This window comes from Ambystoma mexicanum, chromosome 2q (genome assembly GCF_040938575.1).
Source record: "Ambystoma mexicanum isolate Mex_15411 chromosome 2q, UKY_AmexF1_1, whole genome shotgun sequence".
NCBI lineage: Eukaryota > Metazoa > Chordata > Amphibia > Caudata > Ambystomatidae > Ambystoma > Ambystoma mexicanum.
In genome coordinates, this window is record NC_090924.1 from 1,392,924,216 (window position 1) to 1,392,951,976 (window position 27,761).

The 27,761-nt window shown below is 46.0% G+C and overlaps 1 protein-coding gene across 2 annotated transcripts in view; it reads left to right on the plus strand.

The window, feature by feature from the left end:
• EFHB (EF-hand domain family member B) overlaps positions 1 to 27,761 on the plus strand; it is a 400,940-nt gene that overhangs the window by 129,099 nt on the left and 244,080 nt on the right. For both annotated transcript variants that reach the window (XM_069648882.1, XM_069648883.1), the window contains one exon: positions 4,536 to 4,646. In XM_069648882.1, coding sequence (XP_069504983.1) covers positions 4,536 to 4,646 — 111 coding nt within the window. The remainder of the gene's footprint in view (positions 1 to 4,535; positions 4,647 to 27,761) is intronic.

Here is a 27,761-nt window from a genome sequence, read left to right on the forward strand (position 1 = left end):
TATCTTTAAGCTTCCCTCAATCGGGCGCAAATTCCTTCTCACTTTCACACAAGTTCACAAAGCTACCCTCGTTGGGGCGCAGGCTTATTCTTAGTTTCACACAAGTTCACAAAGCTCCCCTTGATTGGGGACAAGCTTCTTTTTACTTTCGCTTTCTACAGTTATTTCAATGTGCTTGTAAACTCAGTAATGCTTTACCTTCAGAGACTTTCGAATCCACCACTCCGATACACTGTTTCGCACTGCCTCTTTAAGGCAACTGTTTTGCTTTGATCCAATGGTTGCTGGCTTTCACACAATCAGCGCAACAAACTTGATACAGTTTCCTTTCACGACAACACAGCCGGGCCTTGATCATTTATCGCCTTTCACTCACTGGTTGTTGCCGCTTCTCGTCTCTTTGACTGTTCAAGGCTTTACAGTTAATATTTCTTTATCAAACCTCCCCTTTACATCTGGTAACGAGAGGGAAACTGGCCTCTCTTTAAGGCTTCTCAGAAGGATATTCTTTTCAACTTTACTAGCTGCTCCTTGGAACCATCCACTTTCAGCCTCATGTTCTTTTAGCTTCTCTACCGCTTTCAAGGCCTAGTGGCTTTCTATGTTCCAATTCCTTCACTTTAGCAGATCTGCCAATGTCGCTCCTTCATGTCCCAGCCTTTCTCACTGAGTGCTTGGGTTTTCAGTAGGGATCCTCTGCCGGACTGTCGATTTCCCAAGAGCAACTGCCTTCACTTCTCCTGCAGGCTCCTTTTGAGCACATGTGGGATGATCATGTGCTGCAGTTGTGTGGTTAGGGTTGGGTCCGCCTGACTCTGCCTGTCCTCATTAACAGGACAGCCTGCTTCTAGAAGAGGAGAGTCTGTATTCTGTGCCTTAGTGTGTTTCTTGTTTGCACTCTTCATCCCTCTCGGTTGCCTCTTATTCTTCTTGGTATTATTAGAAAAGGGGCGGGTGACATGGAATGGCATTGTACATAATTTCTAAGAACGAAGTGGGCGTATTGGTGAATGGGAACCTGACCCGGCCTAGTCTTCTCAATGGGATAGGACCACTGCATATCATCAGAGATGCTCCTCCCCTTTTAGGCCTTTGGTTCTGCATGATAGATGTAGGGATTGTGGGAGTTGTAGTTCTTGTCAGGATGAAGGAGGTAAAGGTATTGTTGCGGGTGAATGGGTTTTGGATGATAATGACCTATAACGACTGAGGAGATGTTGATTAGGGATCTACTGGAACAGGGGAAATACTGTGTCTTGCCGCAGGCGTCCTCCCACAGTCTCCCAGGGTCCCCTTCCCAGGTGATCCTCGCTTGCTTGTCCACCCCCAGGGTTGGGATTCAAGAGCAATGGTCCTCCCCTGGCTACCCGAGTCAGGGATCCTCAGGAATAGCATGGGAGAAACACCTCAGGTTTCTCATACAGTATATTCCATGGGGTATTTAGGTGTACTATTGTGGCGATACAGGTAAATAGCTTTTAGATAGCCTCACATTATTATTTCCAAAAGACAAGCCCACCCCTCTTCTGGGGTCCCATGGGTTCACCTCTTCCTCTTGGGATGATATCCTCCTCAAGGTTTCAGTGGGGCTCTTCTCTGCCTCACTGGAGCAGACTCCACTTTTGGAGATTGGGAGGCTCTTCTCCTACTAATTGGAGCAGGCCTCTCTTATGGGTTTCAGGTGGGCTCTTCTGCCCCTCACTGCAGCAGAACCCTTTCTTTGGGTTTAGGGACCACCACTCCCACTCACTGGAGCAGACCCCTCTTCTACGCTCAAGGAACTTCCTTGGTCTGGTGCTCTCCACCTTCCTCAGCAAACTCCTCTCCTCGGCTCCCAGTCCAAAAGGCAGTGGCTGTGTTCATTAGCCTCTGTTATAATGGTCTCACTATTCTCCCAGGCAAACATTTGAATTAAGTGGTTAATTACATTCCCATTCCAAGCCGTGGGGAAGGAAGTCTTTAAAATGCTTTCGCTATCTTTGATTTCTTTCAGGTGGTGCCACGTGCAAGAGCTGGTATTTACCCGCTCTGCTTTTCTCCTGCTTCACCTCCTGGCCCCCCTGCACAGAAGTTAATTTTGTGAGTTTCTGATGTAACAAGGCCATCTCAAAGGACAGGGAAAACCACCTGGGCAAAAACCTTTACATTTGGGGAGAGGGTAGGACGTATTTATCTCTTTAAATGCTGTTCTGCTTCACAATCACTGCTGCTATTCTATTTAACTTTTATAAAGCGCTAACCCGCCCGCAGGCCTCAGAGCACTGACAAATAACATGGAACATGCAAGACAATCATCATAATATATTAAGATGGATCCAGATGCCAATAGATCCAAGATTCCAGGGTGACGGTCAGAGGGTTAAATCTAAACACCTGTGCCGTCGAATAAACTGGTTTCGATGGACTTTCTAAATTGATCATATGACAGCAGTTGCCTAAGAGCAATTTGGAGGTCATTCCAAGGCTTCGGCCTCCCAGCACTAAAGCGAAGGTCCCTGTATGATTTTAATCTGAAGCGTGGTTGTTGCAACAGATCTTTGTCATTAGACCGAAGAGTATGTCTATAGGGCAATTTCTTAATACGATCTTGTAAGTACCGGGGGGGGGGCGGTACAAGCAAGGCACTTGTAGACTATACAATACGCCTTAAACCAGATCCTTTGAGCCACAGGCAGCCAATGCAGCTTCCTCTGTGCTTTAGTCACATGGTCTCTGCGCCCTATTCTGCAGACAGCCCTGACTGCCCCATTTTGTAAGGTTTGCAGTTTCTTTATATTGGTAGGGGTGGTACCTGTCAATCCATTGCAGTAATCCAACCACGAGTTGATAGTTGCCGTGGCTATAAATGCTCGGTTTTCTTCTGAAAGATAGGATCTGATCGGCCATAGCAGATGGAATGTATAAGTGCAGCTGTGACTTATGTACGTGACATGTTTGTCGAAGTTAAGATTACAATCAAAGATTACTCCCAAGGTCTTGACTTGACTGGAAACCTCGACAGCAGCCCCTACAGCTTGAAAGGTACTGAAACGAGAGTCAAGGGACTTGAGCTTGGCCACACTACCCACAATCAGAGTTTCTTTTTGTCATTAAGGGCTAGGAAATTATCCGTCATCCAGGCCTTAATGGCATAACAAACTTTACAGACCTGCTCTGCATCTTCTTCATAGGAACCTGTAAGTTCAAGGACTATCTGTGTGGCGTCAGCAAAAATGTGCATAGCTGACTCCCATACTATCCAAGAGATCGAAAAATAGCTTTGAGTAAATATTGTAAAGTAATGGGGACACTGGTGGTGGGTGTGGAGTGGTTGCATGTCAGGTTTTTCTTTTCTTTTCGATCATCCGCAGCTGTTGACAGCTGCATCGCAGTGGATGTGCTAGTGTTTTTCCCTTGCATATCTTTTCTGGAATCCCTGAAAGCCACACTGGACTCTGCTCCTGGTTTTGCATCTCTAAAACCTGAAGCATCTTGTGAGAAGTCCTCCTGATAACCTGTTTCTTTGATACTTGATGGCTTCAAATGAGTTACTGTCTCAGGACCAATCCTGATCTATATCGAAAGCCCCTGTCAATCCTACTCTAAGGCGGTCCGGGGACTTGATGTAATGTTTGCACTGTGACTTTGTCACATTAATGTTTGATTTATTTTATACGAAATGAAAGCAACCCAACTTCATTTGACTGTTTTAAAAGCTATAAAATACTGTTATAACAAAGAATATTGTATCCCCCACACTTGGAATGTTTCACGTATTATAATTAGAAAGAGTGATCCGAATTTTATTTTAAAGTTGTACAAATATTGCAAACGTTTAATATCTGTTAGAGTTTTTAAGTCAAAATAAGGAAAACCTAATTGCTCCACTTTTATTCATTTCAATTTCAACCAAGCCCCATGTTGCCACATTTTATGGATGGCTTAAATAGCCCATCACGAGCACACCAATTCAAAGTGGCACAATAAAAAGTTTAGTAACTTTTGTGTGGCTCTGCATTACTATAATAAGGGCAGCAGATATACATGTGAATCTCGCCGGCTGTAAATGGCTAGAGTGTTTTCTGTGCAGTTGCCACAACCAACACCATACACAGCTCAGAGAGAGGTTGTATGTGGTGGTGTCACAGAACCAAAGTAATGAAACGTTTAAACCATTCTAAAACACATATTTTCATTTTTTTCTCGCTATTCCCATCCCCTCCCCAGATTTTACTCACTGTTCTAAATTGTATAAACATGTATTTTCTTGTTCCTTCGGCCATGCCCCCAAGCCGCAGTCCATGTCAGTTTCCCACTTCACTGGCTTCTGTTTTGGTCAAGAGACCACCGACCAATCACCAACCATGCAGATGCCATGAGGAAATAGGGTGAGAACAGTGGATTAGGTTCTCAAAAGAGGATTTCCAGATGTTCTTACCTATGAACTCTGGATGCAATAAATACTAGCATGCATTCCAGCTGCATATTACTCATATCCCAATTGTATAGAAACCCCATTCATGAGTGCATTTTAAGACTATTTGTTTGTATTCCAGGTGAATCGGTAAGAGAGGTTGTAAACCCTTCAAAAACCTTTCGAGAAGTGAACGAGGATGCCCGGGTTGGACATGAGCTTTACATTATCACGCACAATGATTACAATCCAGGTAAGTCTCTGATTTGAGGTTATGTTTAGTAGGCTTCTATATCACATTACATGCTGCAGAAGGGTCCACGATATGCCGTACAAAGCCGTTCAGATGCAATGGTGGTCCAGGAGAAAAGAATTGATTTGATGAAGGCTAGGGATACCTTCTATTGGGTCAGCTAGGTTTCTACAGAGATATTGTAATAACATGCAGAATTTAAAAATGAAATGATACACAACAACTTCCCCACCTAAGGGAAAATTAGCCTCCTACCTTGTGGGCTGTACAGTCTAATATATCTAAATAAAGGAAAACTACACAGTTAACTCCTCTCAAGGGTACTACTATTACGTCACAAATCTCATCATAGATGTTTCAGACCATGTGTAAAATATCATAAAATGAATTTTATTAAACATATATGCACTCAATCATAAACGTATAATAAATATACAGTTAAAAAACATACAATGGAAACATATTTAATCACTATCCCTCACACACACATTAAACATATTAAAACCAGAGAAAAGTGTTCTCAAGTATTGCAAGCACATTGATATTCATTTAAAATGACACATGACTGTAAAACCTGATAAGGTATCTCATTCATGTCAAATGTATTGCAAACCACTTAATTTTCTGTCAAGATGAGCGAGCCTCCAATCTTTTCTGTAATGAGTGATATTTATGATACTTAGGATCAGTGGAAAGTAACCTGAGCTACTGAAGGCAAGCGTCCCCAGATAGCACGACCCTCGCCGCAATGGAAGGCAAGAATGGACTCTCCCACGAATGGGAATAAGGCTAGGACCAAGTGCGGGTGAGCTTAAGGGAAGCTTTATCTAAGTCAAAATAGGGCATGCAAAGAACTCTGCAAACTCCGAGAGCGCTCTGTCTGACAATCGCAAAGACAGGCGTTTATATTTACAAAAAGTGTCATAGGCACCTACACACTATAGGGGCACATAGACATGGGGATTGGGTGGCGTCGACTAACTATATGTGCAGCTGTGATGCATCGCTCTGTGGTTGGTGGACACCGCCAGGTGCCAACGTGGGGTGGGCAGTTCAGCTGGGCTCATCCGGGAGGCGCGGTTCGGTCAGACGTGGTCAGTATCATCTTTCTTGGCTTTCTGCCCTAAGAGCCAGGCACACCCATTCATTCAATGCTGTAATGTCAGTTGTCCTGTAAATCCTACAATAGGTTATTCTACAGGTTAATATAACACAGGAGGAATGCACATTAGGTGGGGTACTTAGGTGATACATCTATACAGGGTTGCCGTTATCCTGTTGACTAGGTATTATAGGCCATGGGGTCGGGTCTCAGGGCACGGGGTAAGCTGTCCGAGCTTTGGGTCTCAGAAGTCATGACGGATGCTTTTACACAATGTTGGTGCCATATTAGGTGTCTTCTTTTACAAGCGTCATTAACCTGGGGTGAACTGATGGGTCGTGGGACCTATGAGGGGGCACCTCTGGCCTCTGGTTATGGCCGGATTTTACTGCTGGGCTGTAAATAATTCAGGTGGCTGTTCGTGGCCATGTGAGCTGCGGGGGAATCATGAATGCTTGAAGCGGCTCCAGCCGAATTGGGGGAGGTGAAGCGGTTTAGCTCGGCCTTTGCTTTCTCTGGCAGGCTTCAATGGGAAGGGAGGGGAGGTGGCCTTGGATATGCTCGCGATGATAGTCTTTTCGCAAGCTGCACATTGTATTGAATTGCATTGAAGACGAAGGGATTCGTATAATGTAATAATGTATAATGTAAAAATGGCTAAGGGGTTACATGTCTATAATATTTACATCAGTACATATTTATTTCAGAATTCGTTAACTATATCACCAGCTCTATTAGTCACTACACGGTAAGTATTTGCAAGATTAGCAGCTTTCGCATCACATTGTAAACACGATACGTGAGGTAGCATTAGGGTTGGTGGAGCACGCAGGAGCAACAGACCAATACGGTTGACAGCAGTAATACACGTTATATTTGTACATTTACACTTGATGGAATTTTATTTATCTCATTAAGCAATTTACATGAGCTCATAATACTGTCGCGCTTGTGTTCCTTTACACTCTAGCAGCATCAGGGTAGTCATGGCATAAGGTCTTGGAATCACTCTCTTTACATTACCCCTAGAGAAGAACATAGTAGGAGGCCAGGGGCACTGAGTGGGTGCACATAACTGAGGGGTTTGAGTATCGTGACCATGTTATCACACAATAATGCAGTCTTCTATTTGTGCAGTGTTTATAGGTTTGAGGCATGGGGGTCATGCAGAAGGGATATCATTGCGTGTGGGATTGAGGCTTTTGTTTCATTGAGGACGGTTTATAGTTATTTTCCAAGCCAGCCCCGCTGCCCGGGTCACGCTGAGGATAATGATGCACTGCGGATGGTGAAAGATACAGTGTTTGCTCTAACACTAGCTCATGTCCGACTGCTCGTGGGAACGGGCTTTCAGCGGATCTGCCAAGGAGCGGAGGCAACAGGGTAGGCGAGGGATCCCTGAAGGTGGGGGCCGTGCTGCATCGCACGAGGAATCACGTCTTAAAATGGCGTTTTGGTTTTCAAAACGGTTTCCAGGATCTAACCTAATACAGTACGTGTAGTCCATGTGTCGACCAGTGGTCCACCCACCACCTGGGCCCTGGTGGCAGGAGGTCCCCTGACGAACCATATACATCACAAGGAGGAGATTGTGGGGGAGGGTGGTCTCTTTTACCTGTCCTCCCATACACTACTAACAATATAAAATGAATCAGCTGATCATATTACACTAGTGACCTTTGGTAAAAACAACTCCTGAATTTTCCTTCAGTCAGAATAGATTCTAACTTTAGCAATAGGGGGGTCATATTGACCCTCACACTGACTGTTATCTACAGGCGGAGACATGGGGCCTCATTACGCGTGTGGTAAGCTCACCGGCACTCTTGTTTCCGGACCGCCACACTACGAGACTGCCTGCCGTGGCCACAGCGCCCGACAGGTCTGACCCTGCCGGGGGCAGTGGCCCCGGTAGTCAGATTCGTCACAGAAGCACCGGCACTGTTAAAAACGGTGCCGGTGCTTCCGTCTCCCCACTCCCATACAGTCATATGGGACTCCATAGGAATGGGGATTTATAAAATCCGGCGCCTGACTTCCCGCGTCACCGGGACTTGTAATGTCCCGGTGGCACCAGGAAGTCAGGCGCCGGATTCACTGTTACGTGGATGGCGGCACCGGCGGGTTACCGCCAACCTCGTAATGAGGCCCATATTAGTCTCTGCAGTACTAACGGAGGGTGAGGCATACATTTTGCATGTGCCTCTTCAGTCGCTCTGTACGCACATGAAGCTCTGCTTGCATTGATTTTAATGCTGGAATATGATATGGAATTCTATGTGGTCTTGCACCTTCAAGAAAAGCGGGCAGGTACATGGCAGCTTGCATTTCTGATTGGTTTTATGAATTGGTGTAAAATCGCATGGGATAATAATAATATTGCATAGAGTCAAATACTTACATGTAAGTGCACATGCCAGCGGTCCTCTCCCTACAAAATATGGGCATGAATAAAATGACCTCATATATATTTTCTGAATGAGTGAGTGGAAAAAGGCAGACTTTGAAATGACTGAGTTCAAGTTGGGATGTCAGACACACAGTAATGGCATGTTTTCCTGCAAGCTAGAGAGCTACGTAATTGCTTCAACCTTCAATGGTGCAGGAGTTGCCATGAATTTCCTAGATCTGTTGACATGGGGGGGAAAGGTAAGTGTAGTGATGTGCTCTTTCGTCTGCGTCGCTCCATCCTGCGTTATAATCCTCAATTTGCACAGAGCAGCGCGGGGTGGCAGAGAGGACACTCCCGCGTGTCTCTCCTGTTTGTGGAGCAATCTGCACTGTGATATGATATGACATTTATAGCGCGCCTATGCACAAGTGTTTCAAGGCGCGACGAGGCAAGGGGGGGTCAAAGGGAGGACAAGACAACGATCTTACTGCCAAGTGACATTGAGATTGCGCAAGTGCAGGGGAGAGGCAAGGGGAAAAGTGCCTGGGGTAGGGGAGGGAGAGCAAGTGCAAGACATAGGATCAAAACATCGAAAGCAAGAAGTGCGGCCAGCAGGTGGCAGTGCAGGGGTTAAGTGCAGAAAGAAAGTGTTAGATAAGTGCAGGTAGGGGGACTGTAGGGTTGCAGATACAGCCACAAGTGCAGGGTTGCCAGGAGGAGTGCAACTGGGAGGACAGGGACCTGGGCCCATGGTTCAGAGAGTAGCCAGGTAACCAGTGCAGTTTCAGACAGGAGATCAGCAGGGAAGAGGAAGAGAGAAGTCGGAAGCAAAGAGGAAAGTCTTGAGCTGCTTCCAGAACTGGAGATGGTTCTGCTCAAGTTTCAGAGAGGCAGTGAGGCTGTTCCAGAGGAAGGCGCCTGCCGAAGAGAGAGATCTGCCCCCAACTCATTGATTGGAAAAGCGACTTACCCTGAAGGAGTTGGAGGAGCAAAGAGCTTGAGTAGGAAGATACTTCCAAAGAGAAAGCTGGAGATATTTTGGCACCAGCCGAGTGCCTGTGATGAATCCAATGTGATTATCCCGAGGTCCCTGGCCTGGGACCCTTCTCGTGTGGCTAGGGAAAGGCAGACACTTCCCGATCCTGACCCTGAGGTGGTGTTCTGCGAGAGGATCTCATGGGAGGGCACTTGGGACAGAGACATTGGGAGAACACATTAACTAATTTCCCTGATGAACCCACTTTTTTGAGTGCCTATTGTGAAACTAGGACCTTTAAGAAAAAGCCCAGGCATTAGGGACCTCAAGTCCCATAATACCCTAGATACTGGGGGGAGAAAGAGGGGCTTGAAGGCATAGAACTGCAATGTGCAGTCTAGGGTTTCTAATGGCCCACACCTGAGTTATTTAAAGCCCTTCAGGTACAAGCCATTGGAAATCATGGTGGAAGTAGTGTCGGAAGTAGCTGGAGAAGCAGTGAGCATGCAGGCAAAGCTGAGAAAAGAGGACTCCAGGATCACTGCTGTTGATATAGTGGGAAACGGTGCTGAGACATAGGATTAAGAAGCTCAATCTGTAGAGGTCGTGTAGTGGGAATCGTTAATGTGACAGACTGCCTTTTTGAAGAAAGCAGTTTCCCATTCCCTAGTCCTTCCTCCAGTGGCTGGGAGAGACATGGAACATGGAAACTTAACCGGAGCTGTGAACAGCTCCGATTGTGAGGACCAAAGAGGTCACAGCAGCAGAGAAGAGCGCGGATGTGCAAGGAAAGACTGATGAGTTGGCCTATGAAAGGTAACCCTGCAGTGCTTTCTGTGAGACACTGCATGCTGCGTGGAATTATATAAAATGCCAAACTAATGAAAGAAAGCCTATTTACTACTCTCCACATGTAGCGAGCACCCAGGAGGAAGAGGTTAATTGTTTTAAATGCCAAACTAATGAGAAAAATCATATTTGCTACTATCCACATGTAAAGAGGAATCGAGAGAAAGAGATTCATAACTAGCATTGCAAAGCCAAGAGGGGGCACGATTAAAAGTAAACTGTAACCGCGCTACCAAAGCCAAGAAAAGGCAATAGTGAAACCTAACTGTAACCCATATTACCAAAGCCAAGAGAGGCTAATATTGAACTGTCATTGTCAAAGCCCAGAGGGTGTAATATTGAAACCTAGATACACTCAACATTGCTAAAGTCAAGAGGGGGCAACATTGAACATCAATACCAACACACTTTAGCTAAACTATCACAGAAAAAGGGGAAACAGTTGGACATATGGCAAGTGAAAAAGTGGAGTGAAACAACCTCAATAGGTGTTGTAGCTTTATAGAAGAAGTTGTGACTCTCAGCCTTGTTGAAAGCTGAAAACGTTACTGATACTTGAGGTTAACCTCCTCACAGAGTACTCATAGTAGTGGTAGGAGATTTTTATTATCCTGGCAGGCGAGTATACTCGGAGAGTGCCTAATGGTGGTAGTCCTGGCAGGTTAGTGAACCAGGAAGCAGACATTGAAGTACTACATTGTGATGAAAGGTTATGGTGGAATGACCGTGGCAAAGCCACTAAAAAGTGTTTGATGAGCTGTACCAAAAACCATCCTGATGGAAACATTGTTGTTTTTGGTTGTTTTTGTTTTTGGTTGTGAAGCAGTTGTCTTTTCCAAAGAAGAGAATTCCTATTGGAATGTTCATTGGAAATCTGATAAAAGGACTTTTTCTTTTGATTCACTAAAGCTTGTGGAAATCTCCTTTTGCCAAATGAGGAACTTTGTTCAACCCTGGGAGAATTGAAGTGTCCAGCTAAACAGAATTTGGATGTTGAAAGAAAGTTTGGGGTTATTCATGAAGTGGAATTTGACCATTGAAAAGCACTTCTATATTTCGGAACTGTTATTTAGAAATCCTGCATTGAGCTTGGGGAAGGGGATCCTACTGTGGATACAAGGATCTTTAGTTTCATTTGATTATTATTGTCATTTTGTTGAACTTAAAGGCCATCTACATTCCTGTATGATTCTGTTGTATGTAAAAGTGTGAGAGACAGATACAATTTTAGGTTAGAGTGTTTTCCTTTAGTCTTAGTTTTGTAGGCAGGGAAATCCTTGTTAGATTAGGGAAAGCGAAGCGTTTATCTCACCCGTATACTAATAAAATGGCTACTTGTGAAAACCCTTTACCAAGTTGTCCGCCTCGCATTTTTGACCCCTCATAGTGCCATAGTAGTAAAGTTGCTTTATGAATATTAATAAAGTAGCAAGCATTATCAGCAAAAAGACTATGTGCATTATTCAAAAGACTATGTGCATTATTCAATCAAGTCATTTTTATGGGTATGAAATGAACTTTTCAACAGAACGATTCAGAATCTGGCCAAGAGCACAGACTATGCCAGAAGGAGCGTTCACTTCTACCTGTAAGTTTTGTAATTTTCCAAATACAAGAGCAGCAATCTCTTACACAACACCCTTTGCTTCCCAAAACCTTTATGGTAGTACCTAATCAAGTGTACAATAATGAAGAGTAATGCAAAGATGTGCTCTTGGTGAAGAAGACAATGGGCCTCATGGGCCTAATTACGGGTCCGGCGAACCTGTAAATATTTACTGGCCCCTGACTTGCCGGTAACACTGGGGTATTACAATCCCGGCGGTCCGGAAAGTCAGGTGCCGGTAAAAAGTAATTCCCCATTCACATAGAGTGCTATAGGACTCTATGGGAATGGAGAACACGGAAGCACCGGCACCGTTAACAGTGCCGGTGCTTCCGTGACAGTCTGCCTACAGTGGCCGCTGTGTCCGGTAGGGTCAGACCTTTAGTATGCCGGTCCGGAAACAACAGTGCCAGTAGGCTTACCAGCACCATTGTTTCCGGACCGGCATGCTTGTAATGAGGCCCAATGGGACACCAGGTAGGGAAGTGAAACTCTTTTACTGAAGTCCAAGTTAACAAGGTTACAGAAACAGATAAGTTGTTATGTAAGTATAAGGGAAAACATAGGTGACATCCATCGGCTCCCACTATCACAGGCTGACCAGCTGACATCCATAGAACATTCAAGGCACTCACACATCAAAATTCTACACATCAGCATTCCACCAGGCATTCCATCTAGCTTGCATACACAGGACTAGGGCAGGGGAGACACAAAACACAACACATCTCCCTCCTTACGCAGACAAAGGAAAAGAGGGTACGAAACAGAGCACACAGGCAGGACCATCTGAGAAGGCAACCAGAAGTTTGACAACTCCAACAACACACCAAATCCCACTCAGACAAGAAGCAAAAACTCCCACAACCTCACAATCCATTCCGCCATAAGAACAAGGAGCCACGCTCTCGCCAAACCTCATCCCATCAACGTCTTGCAACGCGAACAGGCCAACCCTGCCAAAAACCACACATCGTCCGCGCATGCGTGCCCAACAGCGGGACACTCAAACCAGGGGAACCGGCCACAACTTAACAACTCCCAACAAAGTCTCAAACTACAACCCTCTTCTCGTCATACCACCAACAGCTACGGTGCACCGAAAGGACTGCACACCCCTCAACAAAACAATACTGCCAGGAACACTAACCAAAACCATACATGCAAGAACATGGGCATCAGGTACCCACCCCTATGCACCAATGGAAGCGGGGGGACCACCCCCTCGAGGGTATAGGGTGCCCAACTCCGGGATCCCAGAAGGACAAGTAGGGAAATCCCCCCCATGCCCCAGGAAAAGAAACGTGCAATAAACCTCCAGGTGTCCAACACCCCAGCACCACAACAACAACAGGCATGGGATAAACCACCAAGTGCTAGGTGTACAAAACCCCAAGCAGCCCGTGGTCAGGGCAGGCACAACCAACGGACACTTCACCACACAGACAGGTCAGAGCCCACAGATGGACAATAAGTGCAGTAATTTGGTATTCTAGTTCTTTGTCTGGCGTGTATAATGTTATAGAGCCTCCATCTGTCTAGTTGGACAAACAAGGACCCTAAATGAGGTGAGCTTCGGGCAGTTATCTTTCTCAGTGTTGGATCTAATAAGCGGGTTTATATGTCTGTGTACAACTACAAACTGTAAAGCTGTAGTAGGCACTGATGCCACTAAGTAGGCCACATGGGTAACTATACCATGAACTTCAGGAGGTGATCTATCATGTTCACTCTAACAGACGTTCCCTAAAGTTTCAGTGCTTGGATCTCTGGGTGATCTCTCCATCATTTTGGAGCAGACATTAAAGTCAAAGTTTAAATTGACTATAATAATCATAAAGCTTCATATATCAACAATCTTATACAGCCATAATGCACTTTGAAACATATCAGTATGATACGTCATACATACTTTGTTAAAACCTGTCAAATAGCTTACACATGTATTAACATACGACGCTAGATACGTCTCAGACACAATGACCCAAAAAGTCTTAAAATCAATTTAAAATTAAAATTCATTTAAGTGAAAAATCGCTATTTGTCAATTTCTAATTTCTCAAAGGGACATTTTGAAAGAGTACAATAGGCGTATCCAGACTGCCCATCTTGGAATAATAACCTTCTATCACAAAATATTTGGTATGGTTTTTCTAGGTTTTGATAATGTGTGTTGTTCATTAAGGCAAGAGTAACATTCTTATTAAGACTGCAGTGTATACTGGAAGTGATCATTAGACATTAACATTCTAACATATTAAAGAGATCCAGTTTACAATTAAATAATTTCTAGTTTTTCTATTTTAATAGCTTCTTTTGCTAAAAATGAACACTGTTCTGTCTCATGAAAATGTCCTTTCAATTTGGAATGGGTCGCGCTCAGATTAAAGACAATAAGCTATTTTATTTCTGTGAGATCCAACACAATGTTTAATTTTTACCTTTTGCAAGCAAATTTCCTCCTAATCTCACGTAGTGGCCCATTCCATGTCAATGAGCCATTGTGGTATATAAGTAAGGCATCCTTGTGTATGTTTATAACCGTGTTGATATGGGTACCCATACAACTAAATTCCAAAGGAAAGAACCACAGACAACTCGGTTACGGAAATAGCCTATCTAGTATACTCCTCGCCCTGAAACCAGAAGGTGTATAAAATAGTTACAATTATTTTTGGAATGAAAGAATAACTTTGGTTCGAACATACATAATAATATTTTTAATAATACTATAATCTAGAAGAAGAATTTACCAGAAATTATAAATCTATGCATAAGATGAATTGCTAACACCATTTCCCCCAATTCATCCTGTGATATGGGATATTTGATGTCCCAGAAACTGTTATGGTGTATAGGAGCATGATTACGCTTGAGAGTGGTGAGGCTTGTTTTGCATGCCAGTCTCTCACAGTAGTCACTTGTGCACGTTATTCTCTTGTATTTATTCTCTTGTGTATTTGTAGCAAAGCCCACCTTTTGTTCTTGTCCCACGTACTGATGTTATCTTATGTTAATATGCTTTTATACTGTGTAAAATCAGCACCGGAGTATGATCAGAGCACCTAGGCATGTCCATGAAGTGGCATACTATTGCCCCGCTATGGGTATCCAGACCGTAGTCTATTGGAAGAAAGAAAATGACGGAGCAGGTGATGAGAGGTTGGGGTAAGTGGGAAATAGATGCTACAGGGTGGAAGGGTGCAGTGGTATAGCACAGGTAATCCTAGGATCTTATGATGTTCTGGTTCAGCTGGGAATTCACTATTCTCCATTTGATCACTTGATCAATCAGTACCTCCCCCATACAGGTGACAAATACTTGCCTGCGTCATTTAGGAGTGCCGAGTTTCCATTGCTAATTGTGCAGCTTCCAGCTGATGAAGCTGGTAATGACCAGTGTCCAGAAGATTGGAAAAAAAGATGAAAGCTACATGTTGCTTTTTCTTTTGTAGGCATCCATGCACACAATGCTGTCAAGGTTGTCCACGCTATTCTCCCTTGCTCAGTAGTGCATTGTGAGTTTTTGCTTTTTGTAATCTTCAATGGTGGTGCATTGTTGATAGGAAAATCACAGCATTCCCTTATTTTCGGACATAAGAGACCATGTATTATGTCCCTCAATTCCAATCAACAAGTGCAGCGGTTCCATGCTTGTATGTGGCATCATTACCACGGGACCTGTTGGCTTTGCTCTGATTGACTGTGCCCACATATGTGTATCTTGATAGCAGATCTTCATCATGCTCCACACTGGGGAAAGAATTGTCCCAAAACACATTTCTGCCTGTGCTCTGCTTTTGCTCGACAAGGAGCTGCATCACACACATGCCTACATTTGCCTTTCTTCCCCAAATAAACCTCACCAAGCGGTGGATAAGAAGTGGCAGTGTTACAACACCTCCATATCTTGATGCAATTTTTGTTTTAGTTCAGTGGGGATACTCTTACATCACATCCCCTTTTCTCCATACTGTTGGGGGTGTACCACAGAATGGGGATGCGACCAGAGGGCAGCATAGTAGAATTTTCCAGTTTGATTCCGGGCAGATGCGGTCGCTGTACATGTCCTGCGTGGCACCCCCTCAGGGACCCTCGACCAACTGTCAGTCTCTTTTGCTGTGTCAGCTAGGACGGCGTGTCGCTACAGCAGCCGCACCTTGTTGCACACTAACATTTTGGTAAAATCCTCTACAGCACATGCGCATCGTGTTCTGCCAGTGTGCTGGGTGTCCACAGCGTTTTTCCTCCGGATCTGCATCTACTTTGTTTACTTTGCTTGAACTTTTAACTTTTTGATTAAATAGTCATCAACACGTTGCACTTGCATGCCTGTGGAGACGTCACAAGATCTCGCGGGAACGTAATCTCGCAAGATCTCGGGCCGACGTCATTGCGGTGACCAGCGCTCTCGTGAGAACGTTGGCAGAGCGCAGACAAGAGTCTGCCACATCGCTGCTCCTGATCAGGAGACAACATAACTTTAAACTGCAGAGAGCTATGCAGCCAGGCTTCCAGGGGTGTAAGTCCAATGCCATAGTAGGCCTCATGGGTGCCCTGGAAGCCTACAGCTTGCCATCCAAGTGTACACCCTGCCTCCAGTGAAGTAACTGGGAGGCCCCTGGCTGCAATTGTGAGTACTGCTCCTGCCCCTACATGGACAATACCTATCCACCCTTTGTATCCCTTCAATAAATATAGCTAGAAGTACTCCAGGCATCCTGTCATCCTTCCAGGCCCCCACAATGCCGTCAAGTTATCAAGCACCGATACACAGCATGTATAAACATAATCCAAAGAGGGAGGAAACAAACCTAGGAAACAAACCTTGCATGTCTTGGCCTTTAGCCCTTTCCTGTTGCCCTTCCGGGGTCATGGATCCTCACACCATCGGACCCTCGTTCTCCAAGCGGACTCCCATAAACCCATCATGCACCGTGTTTCCGTCTCTTCTCCCTCTAGCAAGAATCACAATCCCCCCTCCTGTCTGTCTGTCCCTTCACTCGTGGAGGTCGGAGATCCGACGGCATTTGCAGTATGTCCCACATCTCGTGCCACATATGGTACTGTTCCATTTCCCTCCCCCGATCCCCCGTCGTGCCCCCTCAGATGCACTTCTACTCTTAATTCTTTCTTAAAATCATTCAACCATCTCACATATTGGGATTCTCCGGCCGACTCCCACGACATTGCTATAGCACGCTTCGCTAACACCTAATGACAATACTTTCCTTATCATCCTGTGTCTTCTCCCCTTCTTATTGTGCAATATGCCAAGCACACATTGCTTTACCGTAGCTTGTATCCGTACCCCCATCACCCGAACAATTTCTCAAGCCCTCTCTCCTAGATGAGGCTCACCATAGCGTAGTCCCAACACCTATGCACGTACGTCCCTCTCTCCCTCCTGCATCGCCAGCAGGTGTGGCCCTTGTACTGCGCTATTTCAGCCACCACCACCAGCGTGATATATGCCTGCATCAAGCATTTCTATTGTATCCATTGGAATCGGGTGTACCTGGATATCTGCTTTACATGCAAGAGTGCTTTGTTATATTCCCCATCCATAAGCTGTTCTCCCAAGTCCTGATCCCATTTATCCCTCACCCTCACTCTCCCATTGCATCTGGCTGCAGTGCCCGCCGCGTATTTTTCTGTGATGCATTTACCACCATCCACCAATTGAAGAAGTGCTGCATTGATCTCATGCATCTCGGGTTTTGAGGGGAAGTTCGGCCACCACCCCCTCACCACTGCCATTAATCTGGCGAATACAATGAAATTCAATTGAGAGTGCCTTGCGAAACTCCCAGTATGTTATGGCTATATCTCCCACATACAGGTCTCCCATTCAGGCCCGCGTCCCACCCTGGCCAGTGCCATACCCTGCTTCCCCTCAACTGAGTATCCCATTCTACCACAGCTCAACCGCACTTCGGTGGAAACATAAACCTGTATCCAGGTAATTTGTTGACTGCCACCATACCCTTATCAAAGTGCATAACGGAAACAGTAAGGCTCCTACTTCCCTCCCCGCCGTGACCACCAGTTCAAATGATAGACTTGGCCTACAAATAGCTGCTATTAACCTAGTGACCATGTCCGCTTGTGGATGACGGAACCAATCCACCACATGTTGCAACATGGTCGTCTAATAATACAGCTTAAAACAAGGGAGAGCCACCCCACCCCCTCCATCTGACGGTAGCTGCATGGCCACGGGATCCCCATAGGCATCACCTGAAATCCATAAAGCATACAAGGCAACACAATCATTTTTTATCAGAGCTACTCGTCCCATCACTGACAACGGGAACTTCCCCCAGAACTCAACCGGTTTGTCAAGGGAAATCAATCCCTGTTCCAAATTTCATTGGTATACCCACTCCCAGTTTGCACTAACTTGAATCCCAAGATACCTAAACCCACCTCAGACTTTTTTCATCCATATCCATGTCAGGCCAGCATTCAAGTCCTCCAGAATCATGTAAACATCAGATTTAGAGAAATTACTTTCTAGTCCTGAGAGCTACCCATACTCCATCACCACCTCCAGCATTGCTAAGCAGGTCTCTAACATATAGCAATATATCATCTGCGTTAAGTGAAATGTAGTGGTTTATTCCCCCACCAAAGCTACCACATCCCCCCTCATGTCTTTTACGCTTCAACCTGGCCAATGGCTCAATGATCAGAGCAAAATGGGGGTTCCCCTGTGCACCACATATGACTTAGAAATGGTTTGAGGGACCCTAACCCTAGATGTGGCGCATTTGTATAACAGTCGTGCCCATTCAATAAACTATAGGCTGTGTCAACACCATACATTGAAAATCCCAATGTATTGAATCAAAGGCTTATATGGATCCAAATTGCCACTGCTATACCGCCCTGCGAGTTCCTATACTGTTCAAGTACCAAGAAGAGCCTCCTTAAATTCTGCATGGTACTTTTGTCCGGAGTAAAGCACGTTTGATCTTCATGAACCAACACCAACGCCATGGCCTCCTCTCCTACAAACATATAATCTATCCACGAGTATAAACCATATTCTCGAGAGTAGTATGAGAAGGACCGATCCCGTCCATGAAGCACTTGCCACACATCACAGAGGCGCAGCCCTGCTATCATCCTATCCAGCGTTCTGCAGGTCAATCCCATGGGCCAGTCATTTCTACTTTAAGTTTCCAGCTCTTTCAACTATCAGCCTGTTTATAGCCTTGAAGAAGACAGCCTGATCTGTGTTAGGCACATATCTCCCTTGATATGATATGATATGATATGATATGGCATTTATAACGCGCCTATACACAAGTGGGCGGAGTGAGGCAGCGTGTTTTGAGAGCGGTGTGCCTACATGTAATTTCATCGCCAATAGCCTGTTTTCCATGGCCGTTTTGTATAGACTTCAGAGGCGGATCCATTAAAATATTGCCGACTGGCGGAGCCTTGGTAGAGTGAGGCAGCGTGTTTTGTAGTTGTGGTGTTTCGGCGCTAGGGATAGCTTTATGGGGTTGACTGCTCCTTTGACTGCTTTCTAGAGCCAGCAGTGCATTGTTGTAATTCCTTGTGGCTGCCCCCGCCCATCCTTCGCTCCTGACTCCTGCCCCTTCCCCTTTCTTGAAGCAAGGGTTTTCTCCAGGCACCTCCCGACAAAACATGGAATGCAGCCTAAGAGACATCCGGTCTGCGAAGTGAAAAGGTGAGACTTGGCAAAAGGCTGAGGAACCTGTCAAAGCAGCTTGATAGACTGAAAACAGCCCCACGTACAAAAAAGGGTACGTCGGAAACTGGGGGCACGGTTGAAAACCTTGACAAGCTGCAGGGAACGATAACAGGCTTTTTTAATCCCAAAGTGCAATTCCGGGTAGAGGATAAAGACCTAAAGAGTATTACACTAGAGGGGAACACACCTTGCAAAGTCACCATGAGCGATACGATTCACCCCTTTAGCATTGACAATGATAGCTCTCTCTTAAATATGTGCAATAACTTAAAGCAGAACTCATTGGGATAGGGCCATTTTCAACCCGGCTCTATTAAGGAGACAAACTGGTCAGCAAGTCTCAATCTGGTGGGGCTTGTATACAATTCTGATAATTCAGACTATGAGACAGAGGATGAAATGAAGATGCTGACACCAAAAGATCATTCACCTCAATATAACATTGCAAACTTACACTCCACTATGACGTCTACTTTGACAAAAATAGAGGCATTTTTCTAACTTTGCACTAGATTTGCAGAGGAACATCAGGGAATAAATCCATTCTAGTCGGAGTGGCCAATATCACGGCTACTTTTGAGGTACATGCTCCTGCTATCGTTGATCGTAGCAGCCCCATTAAACTTCATTGTGAGGATTGCAAAGCCACTCAAGATACCTCTTGCTCAGTTCACGAAAAGACCACAAACTTGACTGATCTTCAACACAGAAATCTCCTATCGCCTCGATTAGGCTCCTAAACGACTCAGTGGTTATCTTTGCTGAAAATGATCAAGATGCAATAGATATTCTTTGTCAAGAAATTTCTATGCTGGAAAGTTCAGTGTTAAAGGAAACCAGAGCAAAAACAAAGAAGAAACTGGGGAGTTCTTCAAATTCTAATGCATCCATGTTTAAAAAGAGTGGAATAGACAAAGAAGAAACCGGATACACATCCAATTAATTATTCAATAAAATCAACTGCTCCAACAAACACAATCATTACACGGGACACTGGCAATGGGATAACCAGGCAGGGTGAATTGAGAGGTGGTATGGATCAATGGCTAGTAAATAACACAGCCTCTGGACGGACTGCGCAACCACACAATATTGTTGCCAGTACTGTCCTAAACGAGTCCAAAATAATTGATGACCTCAGTGATGGAATATCACCATCGAAAGTTGTTATCTCTCCTTTTGGGGTTCCCAACAAGGGCATTCATTGTGATAAGGATAAATCCAACATTATGATGTATGCAAATAATTGGAGTGCGTTGAGTACTTTGGTTAAGTTTGAGGAATTAAACACCACAAAAGACTACCCATTTCTTAATAGAGCTCGTATACGTTCACTTTGGGGATGAATATCACGGATCTCGACAATTTCCAACAAAGTCAAATTACCCAAATGGGAAAGTTCATCTAATTGGGCATTGCTTGAGTTTACCTCTCCACCAATTACCACGCTATTATGCTCTTGTTCATATGCACTACTGGACATGGGCTATAATCTCGTGGTTAAATACAAGCAACATATTTTCATAAGAAAGAAATTGCCTATAAGGCCTCTGCTGAGGTGCGAAAAACTAGCCACCAAGAAGAATAATTGTGATTGTCCAGATGTCTATAGTAGAAGTGGCACCAAGGGTAGGATTACCACTGTGGGCAATTGACAACATTACAATGTATTGTCTCTAAATTGGATCAGTTGTAATACCAGAGGTTTTAATTCCTGTATCAATCCTTTGGAGGGCAATGCCCTCATAAGAGCAAGTAATATCTTTATTCTTCAGGAAACCTGGGCGGTAAATGACTTTATTAAGGATGGGTACAGCATTATTTGCAGACATGCCTCTCATGGTTTGCGTGGCAGACCTATGGACAGATTGGCTTTAGGTGTTCAATCCTTTCTATCTGCCCATTTTATCCTGAAGAAAACTCACAATTTTTGCTGTCAGTAGTGTTATAGTCGCCTGCGTTGCATAATGATATTTTGATAATAAGCATATATTCTCCCCTAGGTAGGGAACGAGCATGTGAAATCTTGCACTCGATTGGTAAAATAATAAATAGGTGATCTCACTACTGCCCTGGAGGTAACATCGTAATAGCTGGAGCCGTAAAGACCCGTAACTTGAAGAAATATAATACCACTCATCCTGATTTATCAGAAACCACCAAATCAGAATCCCTTTCACTTGTAGTAGAAGACCCTGATGCCAAATGGGCTCAGTTATTCAATGGATATGATCTCTACTGCCTTAATCGAAAGGGAATGAAATCTGATTCTATTTTTAACTCATGGTCAAATGGTTGTAGCACCTCTTCCTTAGATTATGTATATGTTGATCATAATCTTTGGCACATGTTTGACCCTATTAGGATCAGTTTTATCACAAGTGACCATGCTGCACTGATTTAGACATACACATTACCTCAGGCACATACAATTAGACACTACAATGAGCGGGTCTAGATGACCTCTTCTGGCAACAACATCACTTGGAACAATACAAATCTGGATAAAATCAATATTTTTATACAAACAAATAGCCATTGGGTTTATACATGGGTGGTGAACAATCACTGGGATATTTCCAGATTGATGGTTGTAATAAAGGATCACCTTAATCTAAACACGCGTTATAGGAAATGATGGCAAGACACACATGGGTTGTTTGACAAGGAAGTCCAGATAGCCAAAAGGAGGTTTCTGTCACAACCGCGGGTTCCTGGCGTTTATGGAAAAGGTGGAAACATGGCGGCCGTCCGGCTGTGCCGCCATGTTGTGCTCCCAAGCGCTGTTGGCGGTCTAGTCCTTTCCATCATGGCTGCCGCTGAGTGTATTTCCCTGTTTACGCTCGGCGCGTTGCAACTTCTGATTCCTCTTCGTTGCTAGCGCTCCTTAGTCCTCTCGCTTGGCGGAGTTCCGCTCCTGTCCTCTTTTCCCCTGCTTGCCTCTCTCATTCAGTTGTCTTCTCTTCCCTCTCTTGCCTGCGCCCCGTTGTTTCTCTTGGGCACTTGGTTTGCTCGCCTCCCTTCGCTTTCTCCTGCCTTGCCTCTAATTGAGTTTCCTCTCTCTTTCCGGATCCCCCCTCATTTGATTCATTTCAGTCCCGTTCTCTCTACTCATTTGCTGAGCCCATACCTGCCGGATTTGCCGGTATCCCATATCCATCTGGTCTTGGATGCTCCTCTCGTTCCGCTTCATCGGATTTCTACGCTCCGAAGGGGTTTTTGTGCCGTAAGGCTTTTCCCCTTGCCTCGCTTGTCTGTCGCGGGGGGGGGAGTCACCGCTGATTCGTTCCCAAAGGGTCGCGGTGGCTTCCTCCCGAGGCCGACCCTATCTACACAAGAAGAGGAGGACTTTTACTCGTCGATCCCGCGGAAAGAAGTTGGACTTCTCATCATCATCAGGTGAGGAGGAAGGGGAACTTGAAGACTCTCAGGGTTCGAGTGGGGTGGACAACATAACGGAAGACCCAGTCGATACACCCACAGCGTCAGGCATTGTTGATAGCTTGCAACGCCCAGATACTGACATGGCAACTCCCCAGCAACTTCAAGAATTGGTTGCGGCAGTACAAAACTTAAACCTGGAAGTTCAAGCCCTTAAGACGGCCAATACCGCTCTCCAACAGAGAGTTGCCGCCAGAGAACAGCAAGTCACAGATCTACCTCCTTTGCCTCTGGTGTCAGGCAAATTCGACGGATCAGAGAAAAAAGTCAAAGAATTCTTGGAAGCTTGTAATATCCATTTCGCTTTCAGACAGAACACCTTTTCCTCCGATCATGCTAAAGTGGGGTTTATGATCACACACATGACTGGTAATGCCCTAGCGTGGGCTACCCCATTGGTGTCCCAGTCCGACCCAGTGTTACAGAACTTTGTAGCATTCAAGGATCTTCTCAAGCAGACATTTCTTCGCACCGAAAGCGCTCACCTGGCTAGTGAAGACCTGTTGGATGTTCGTCAGGGTAGTTCTGACCTACTCGCTTACATATCCTCCTTCAAGAGACTGGCTGCAGAAGCTGGCTGGCAAGAAGAGGCTCAATACACCATCTTCAGGAGGGGTTTGCGCGAAGAGCTGAAGGACGAGCTTGCTAGGATCCCTCGCCCCGATTCTTTCTCAGACCTCATAAAGGCAGTTGTACGGATAGATTTTCGGTTGACTGAACGGAGGAATGAAAAGAGAAAGACCCATAACTCCAGTTCTTACCCAGAGACTCACCCATCGACCTCCTCACCTGCCGCTCGTCCATCCACCCGGGAAGAACCTATGCAAATAGGAGCAACCAGAGCACCCTTGACAGCGGAAGAGAAGAAGAGGAGAAGGGAGGGCAGCCTTTGTCTATACTGTGGCTCCTCCACACACCTCTTGAGAGACTACCCAGATGTACCCCCCAGACGTCCGGGAAACGAACGCCCTCGGTAGTTGGCAGGACGAACTACCGAGGGGCTTTTCCCAGTTCCTACGTCACTCTTTCAGTTACGTCAGCCCAACCCTCGGAAGACCAACGTCTTATGGTGGTGTCCGTCCAGCTTCAGTTCAGAGGAAAGGAAATGGAGACCCTGGCCCTGCTGGATTGTGGAGCAGCAGGGAACTTCCTGGACACCCTATGGGCCGACAAGGTAGGCCTTCGCAGGATAGCCAAGAAGGAAGACCAGAAGGTAGAGGGAGTAGACGGTACCCCTCTGTGCTCCGGCCTCATTACCCACACCACAGAGGAGGTACGGGTATCCATTCAACAACATACTGAAGTACTGAGCTTCGATATCAGCCGCGCAGCTCATTTCCCAGTCATTTAGGGGATTGGTTGGCTCCGACGACACAACCCTACCATAGATTGGTCGGCAAATCTTCTAAGTTTTCATTCTGCTTACTGCCAGGAGAAGTGTCTTCCAGGACCCTTGTTCGAAAGCGTCAAGACAGGGCGTGCCCCTGAGAGGAGCACGATCCATTGTATCCCAAGCTGTCTTCAGGAGTACGCCACAGTGTTCCAAGACCAACAACCCATGGAACTTCCTCCTCATCGACCTGAGGACTGTAGGATAGACTTAGCCCCTCAGGCTCTGGTTCCGTTTTGCAGGATGTATCCCCTTTCCTTGTCGGAAAAGGAAGTCCTTAGACGCTACTTAGATGACAACTTAGCCAACGGACTTATCCGACCTTCCAGATCACCAACAGGAGCATCTCTATTCTTCATTCCCAAGAGGGACTCCAAGGACCTAAGACCTTGTATCGATTACCAAGGCCTTAACCAACTTACCATCAAGGACCGGTACCCTATGCCCATCATCTCGGAGATCCTGGAGACCGTCCAAGGCTCGGTAGTTTTTCCCAAACTCGACCTACGTAATGCTTACCATTTGCTCCGCATCAGGACCGGTGACGAATGGAAGACGTCTTTCCGCACTTCCTATGGGCTGTTCGAATATCAGGTTATGCCGTTCGGACTGGTCAATGCTCCCTCGATCGTTCAAAGGTTTATGGACCGCATATTTTCTGATCTCTTGGGCCAAAACACTGTTGTCTACTTAGACGATATTCTGGTTTACTCCCGTCAGCCCGAAGAGCATACTCGAAGGAAATATTACACAGGCTGCAGCAACATCATTTATTGGTCAAGCCGGAAAAGTGTGCTTTCGCCAAATCCTCTGTCTCCTATCTGGGGTTTATTTTGTCCAGTGAGGGGATCACCATGGATCCCAAGAAGGTCGAAGCTATTCTAGGCTGGCCCTACCTTTCGTCGGTCAAGGAGATTCAAAGATTTTTGGGACTGGCCAACTTTTACCGGAAGTTTATTCCCGAATTTTCCAGACTCACTCTGCCTATCACCTCCTTACTAAAGAAAGCCTCCATGCCTTTTCGCTGGTCCAGGGAAGCCGAGGAGAGTTTCCTCTGCCTGAGACAGCCTGACCAACTGCTACCCTTTATTCTTGAGACCGACGCCTCCGCGGGTGCGATTGGCGCCGTTCTCCTAAAATCAAATCAGGGCCAAGAACATCCCATCGCCTATTTCTCCAAGACTTTGAACCCTAGTCAGCTGAACTACTCGGTCATAGAAAAGGAGCTCTTAGCTATGAAACTGGCTTGTCTAGAACGGAGGCATCTTCTCCAGGGAAGCTTACACCCGTTCCTGATACGTACTGATCACAAGAAACTACAGATCCTACGTCAACAAGAGTGTTATAACACCAGACAAGCCCGATGGGCGCATTTCTTTGCACAGTTCCATTTTCTCATCACATACATACCTGGTACCCATATCTCGCAGAGATGAGACCTCTCCGTGATACGAGAAAGAGCTCATGTTTCCTCATATCAAGATAATTTCCGCTGTATCGTCTTTCTTGGAAGAAGTGAGGGAAAGATCTCTCTCCCCAGAAGAAACGCTCTTGCAAGTGGGGAGGACTCCAGTGGATCGGAGGGACGGTCTGTACTCCACTCGAGGGAGGCTCATCCTTCCTTCACAGGACCTCAGAATACAAGCTCTCCAGTGGTGTCACGACTCGAAGGTGGCTAGGCATAGAGGCTTACGAGGGACTTTGGAATTACTGCAGAGATCCTTTTACTGGCCCGGTATGCGAGCCGATACTCAGGCATACATCCAGACCTGTCTGACCTGTATGCAAATAAACATTCCACTCGAAGTCCTCTTGGCCTGCTTCAACAAGACTCGATTCCCTCAGGCCCCTGGAAGCACATATCTACAGATTTCATCGTAGATCTACCGGTTTCCCACGGCTGTACCTGTATCATGGTAACTGTGCACTCCTTCTCGAAGCTGGCTCATTTTTCCCCCTTACCCAGGATACCTTCGGCCTCCCTTATGGCGGAAGTCTTAATGAAAGATCTCTTCAGGTTGCATGGTCTGCCCAAAAAGATCGTGTCTGACCGTGGCAGCCAATACACCTCAAAATTCTGGACTGCTTTGTGCAAACTGCTGGGTATCGAAAGGGCTCTGTCTTCTGGGTTCCACCCACAGACTAACGGGCGGACGGAAATGCTAAACGGGACCCTCGAGCAGTATTTGAGGTGTTTCATTAACCAACAACAGGATAACTGGGTTTCCCTCCTACCAACAGCTGAGTTCGCTTATAACAATTCTGTACACAGCGCACTTGGGATCAGCCCTTTCTTTTGTACATATGGGTACCATCCTAAATCCATAGTACCCACCTTCTGGACTGAGACTCCCATACCATCCTTAGAAACCTCTCTGTCTAAATTAAAGGAAGCCCATAACACCGCCAACCAAAGTCTTCTAAAGGCCAACACCCGTAACAAACTACAAGCTGATAAACACCGGAGACCTGTACCAGATTGGAACAGAGGTTCCAAGGTCATGCTATCCACCAAGTTTTTGCCCCGCTGGGTACGACCTTCTAAGCTATCTCCCCGATTCATTGGTCCCTTCGAAGTCCTATCCAGGATCAATCCAGTAGCTTATCGCCTCAGACTGCCTAAGAATCTTAGCCGCATCCATCCGACCTTTCATACCTCTCAATTGCGTCCCTTCGTATCAGGGAACAGAAAACAGAATACTCCCAAACTCCACGCTTTGCCTACTCCCACCTCTGAGGAATACGAGGTCTCCCACATCCGGGATTCTCGTTACCACAGAGGTCGCCTTGAATATCTTATTCACTGGAAAGGCTATCCTTCATCTGAGGATACCTGGGAACCTCGGACCCATGTGCATGCTTCCCGTTTGCTACGTCAGTTTCACAGATTACATCCCAGCAAGCCGGGGGGAACCCGACTTCGAGGGGGGCATACTGTCACAACCGCGGGTTCCTGGCGTTTATGGAAAAGGTGGAAACATGGCGGCCGTCCGGCTGTGCCGCCACGTTGTGCTCCCAAGCGCTGTTAGCGGTCTAGTCCTTTCCATCATGGCCGCCGCCGAGTGTATTTCCCTGTTTACGCTCGGCGGCTCGGCGCGTTGCAACTTCTGATTCCTCTTCGTTGCTAGCGCTCCTTAGTCCTCTCGCTTGGCGGAGTTCCGCTCCTGTCCTCTTTTCCCCTGCTTGCCTCTCTCATTCAGTTGTCTTCTCTTCCCTCTCTTGCCTGCGCCCCGTTGTTTCTCTTGGGCGCTTGGTTTGCTCGCCTCCCTTCGCTTTCTCCTGCCTTGCCTCTAATTGAGTTTCCTCTCTCTTTCCGGATCCCCCCTCATTTGATTCATTTCAGTCCCGTTCTCTCTACTCACCTTGCTGAGCCCATACCTGCCGGATTTGCCGGTATCCCATATCCAGCTGGTCTTGGATGCTCCTCTCGTTCTGCTTCATCGGATTTCTACGCTCCGAAGGGGTTTTTGTGCCGTAAGGCTTTTCCCCTTGCCTCGCTTGTCTGTCGCGGGGGGGGAGTCACCGCTGATTCGTTCCCAAAGGGTCGCGGTGGCTTCCTCCCGAGGCCGACCCTATCTACACAAGAAGAGGAGGACTTTTACTCGTCGATCCCGCGGAAAGAAGTTGGACTTC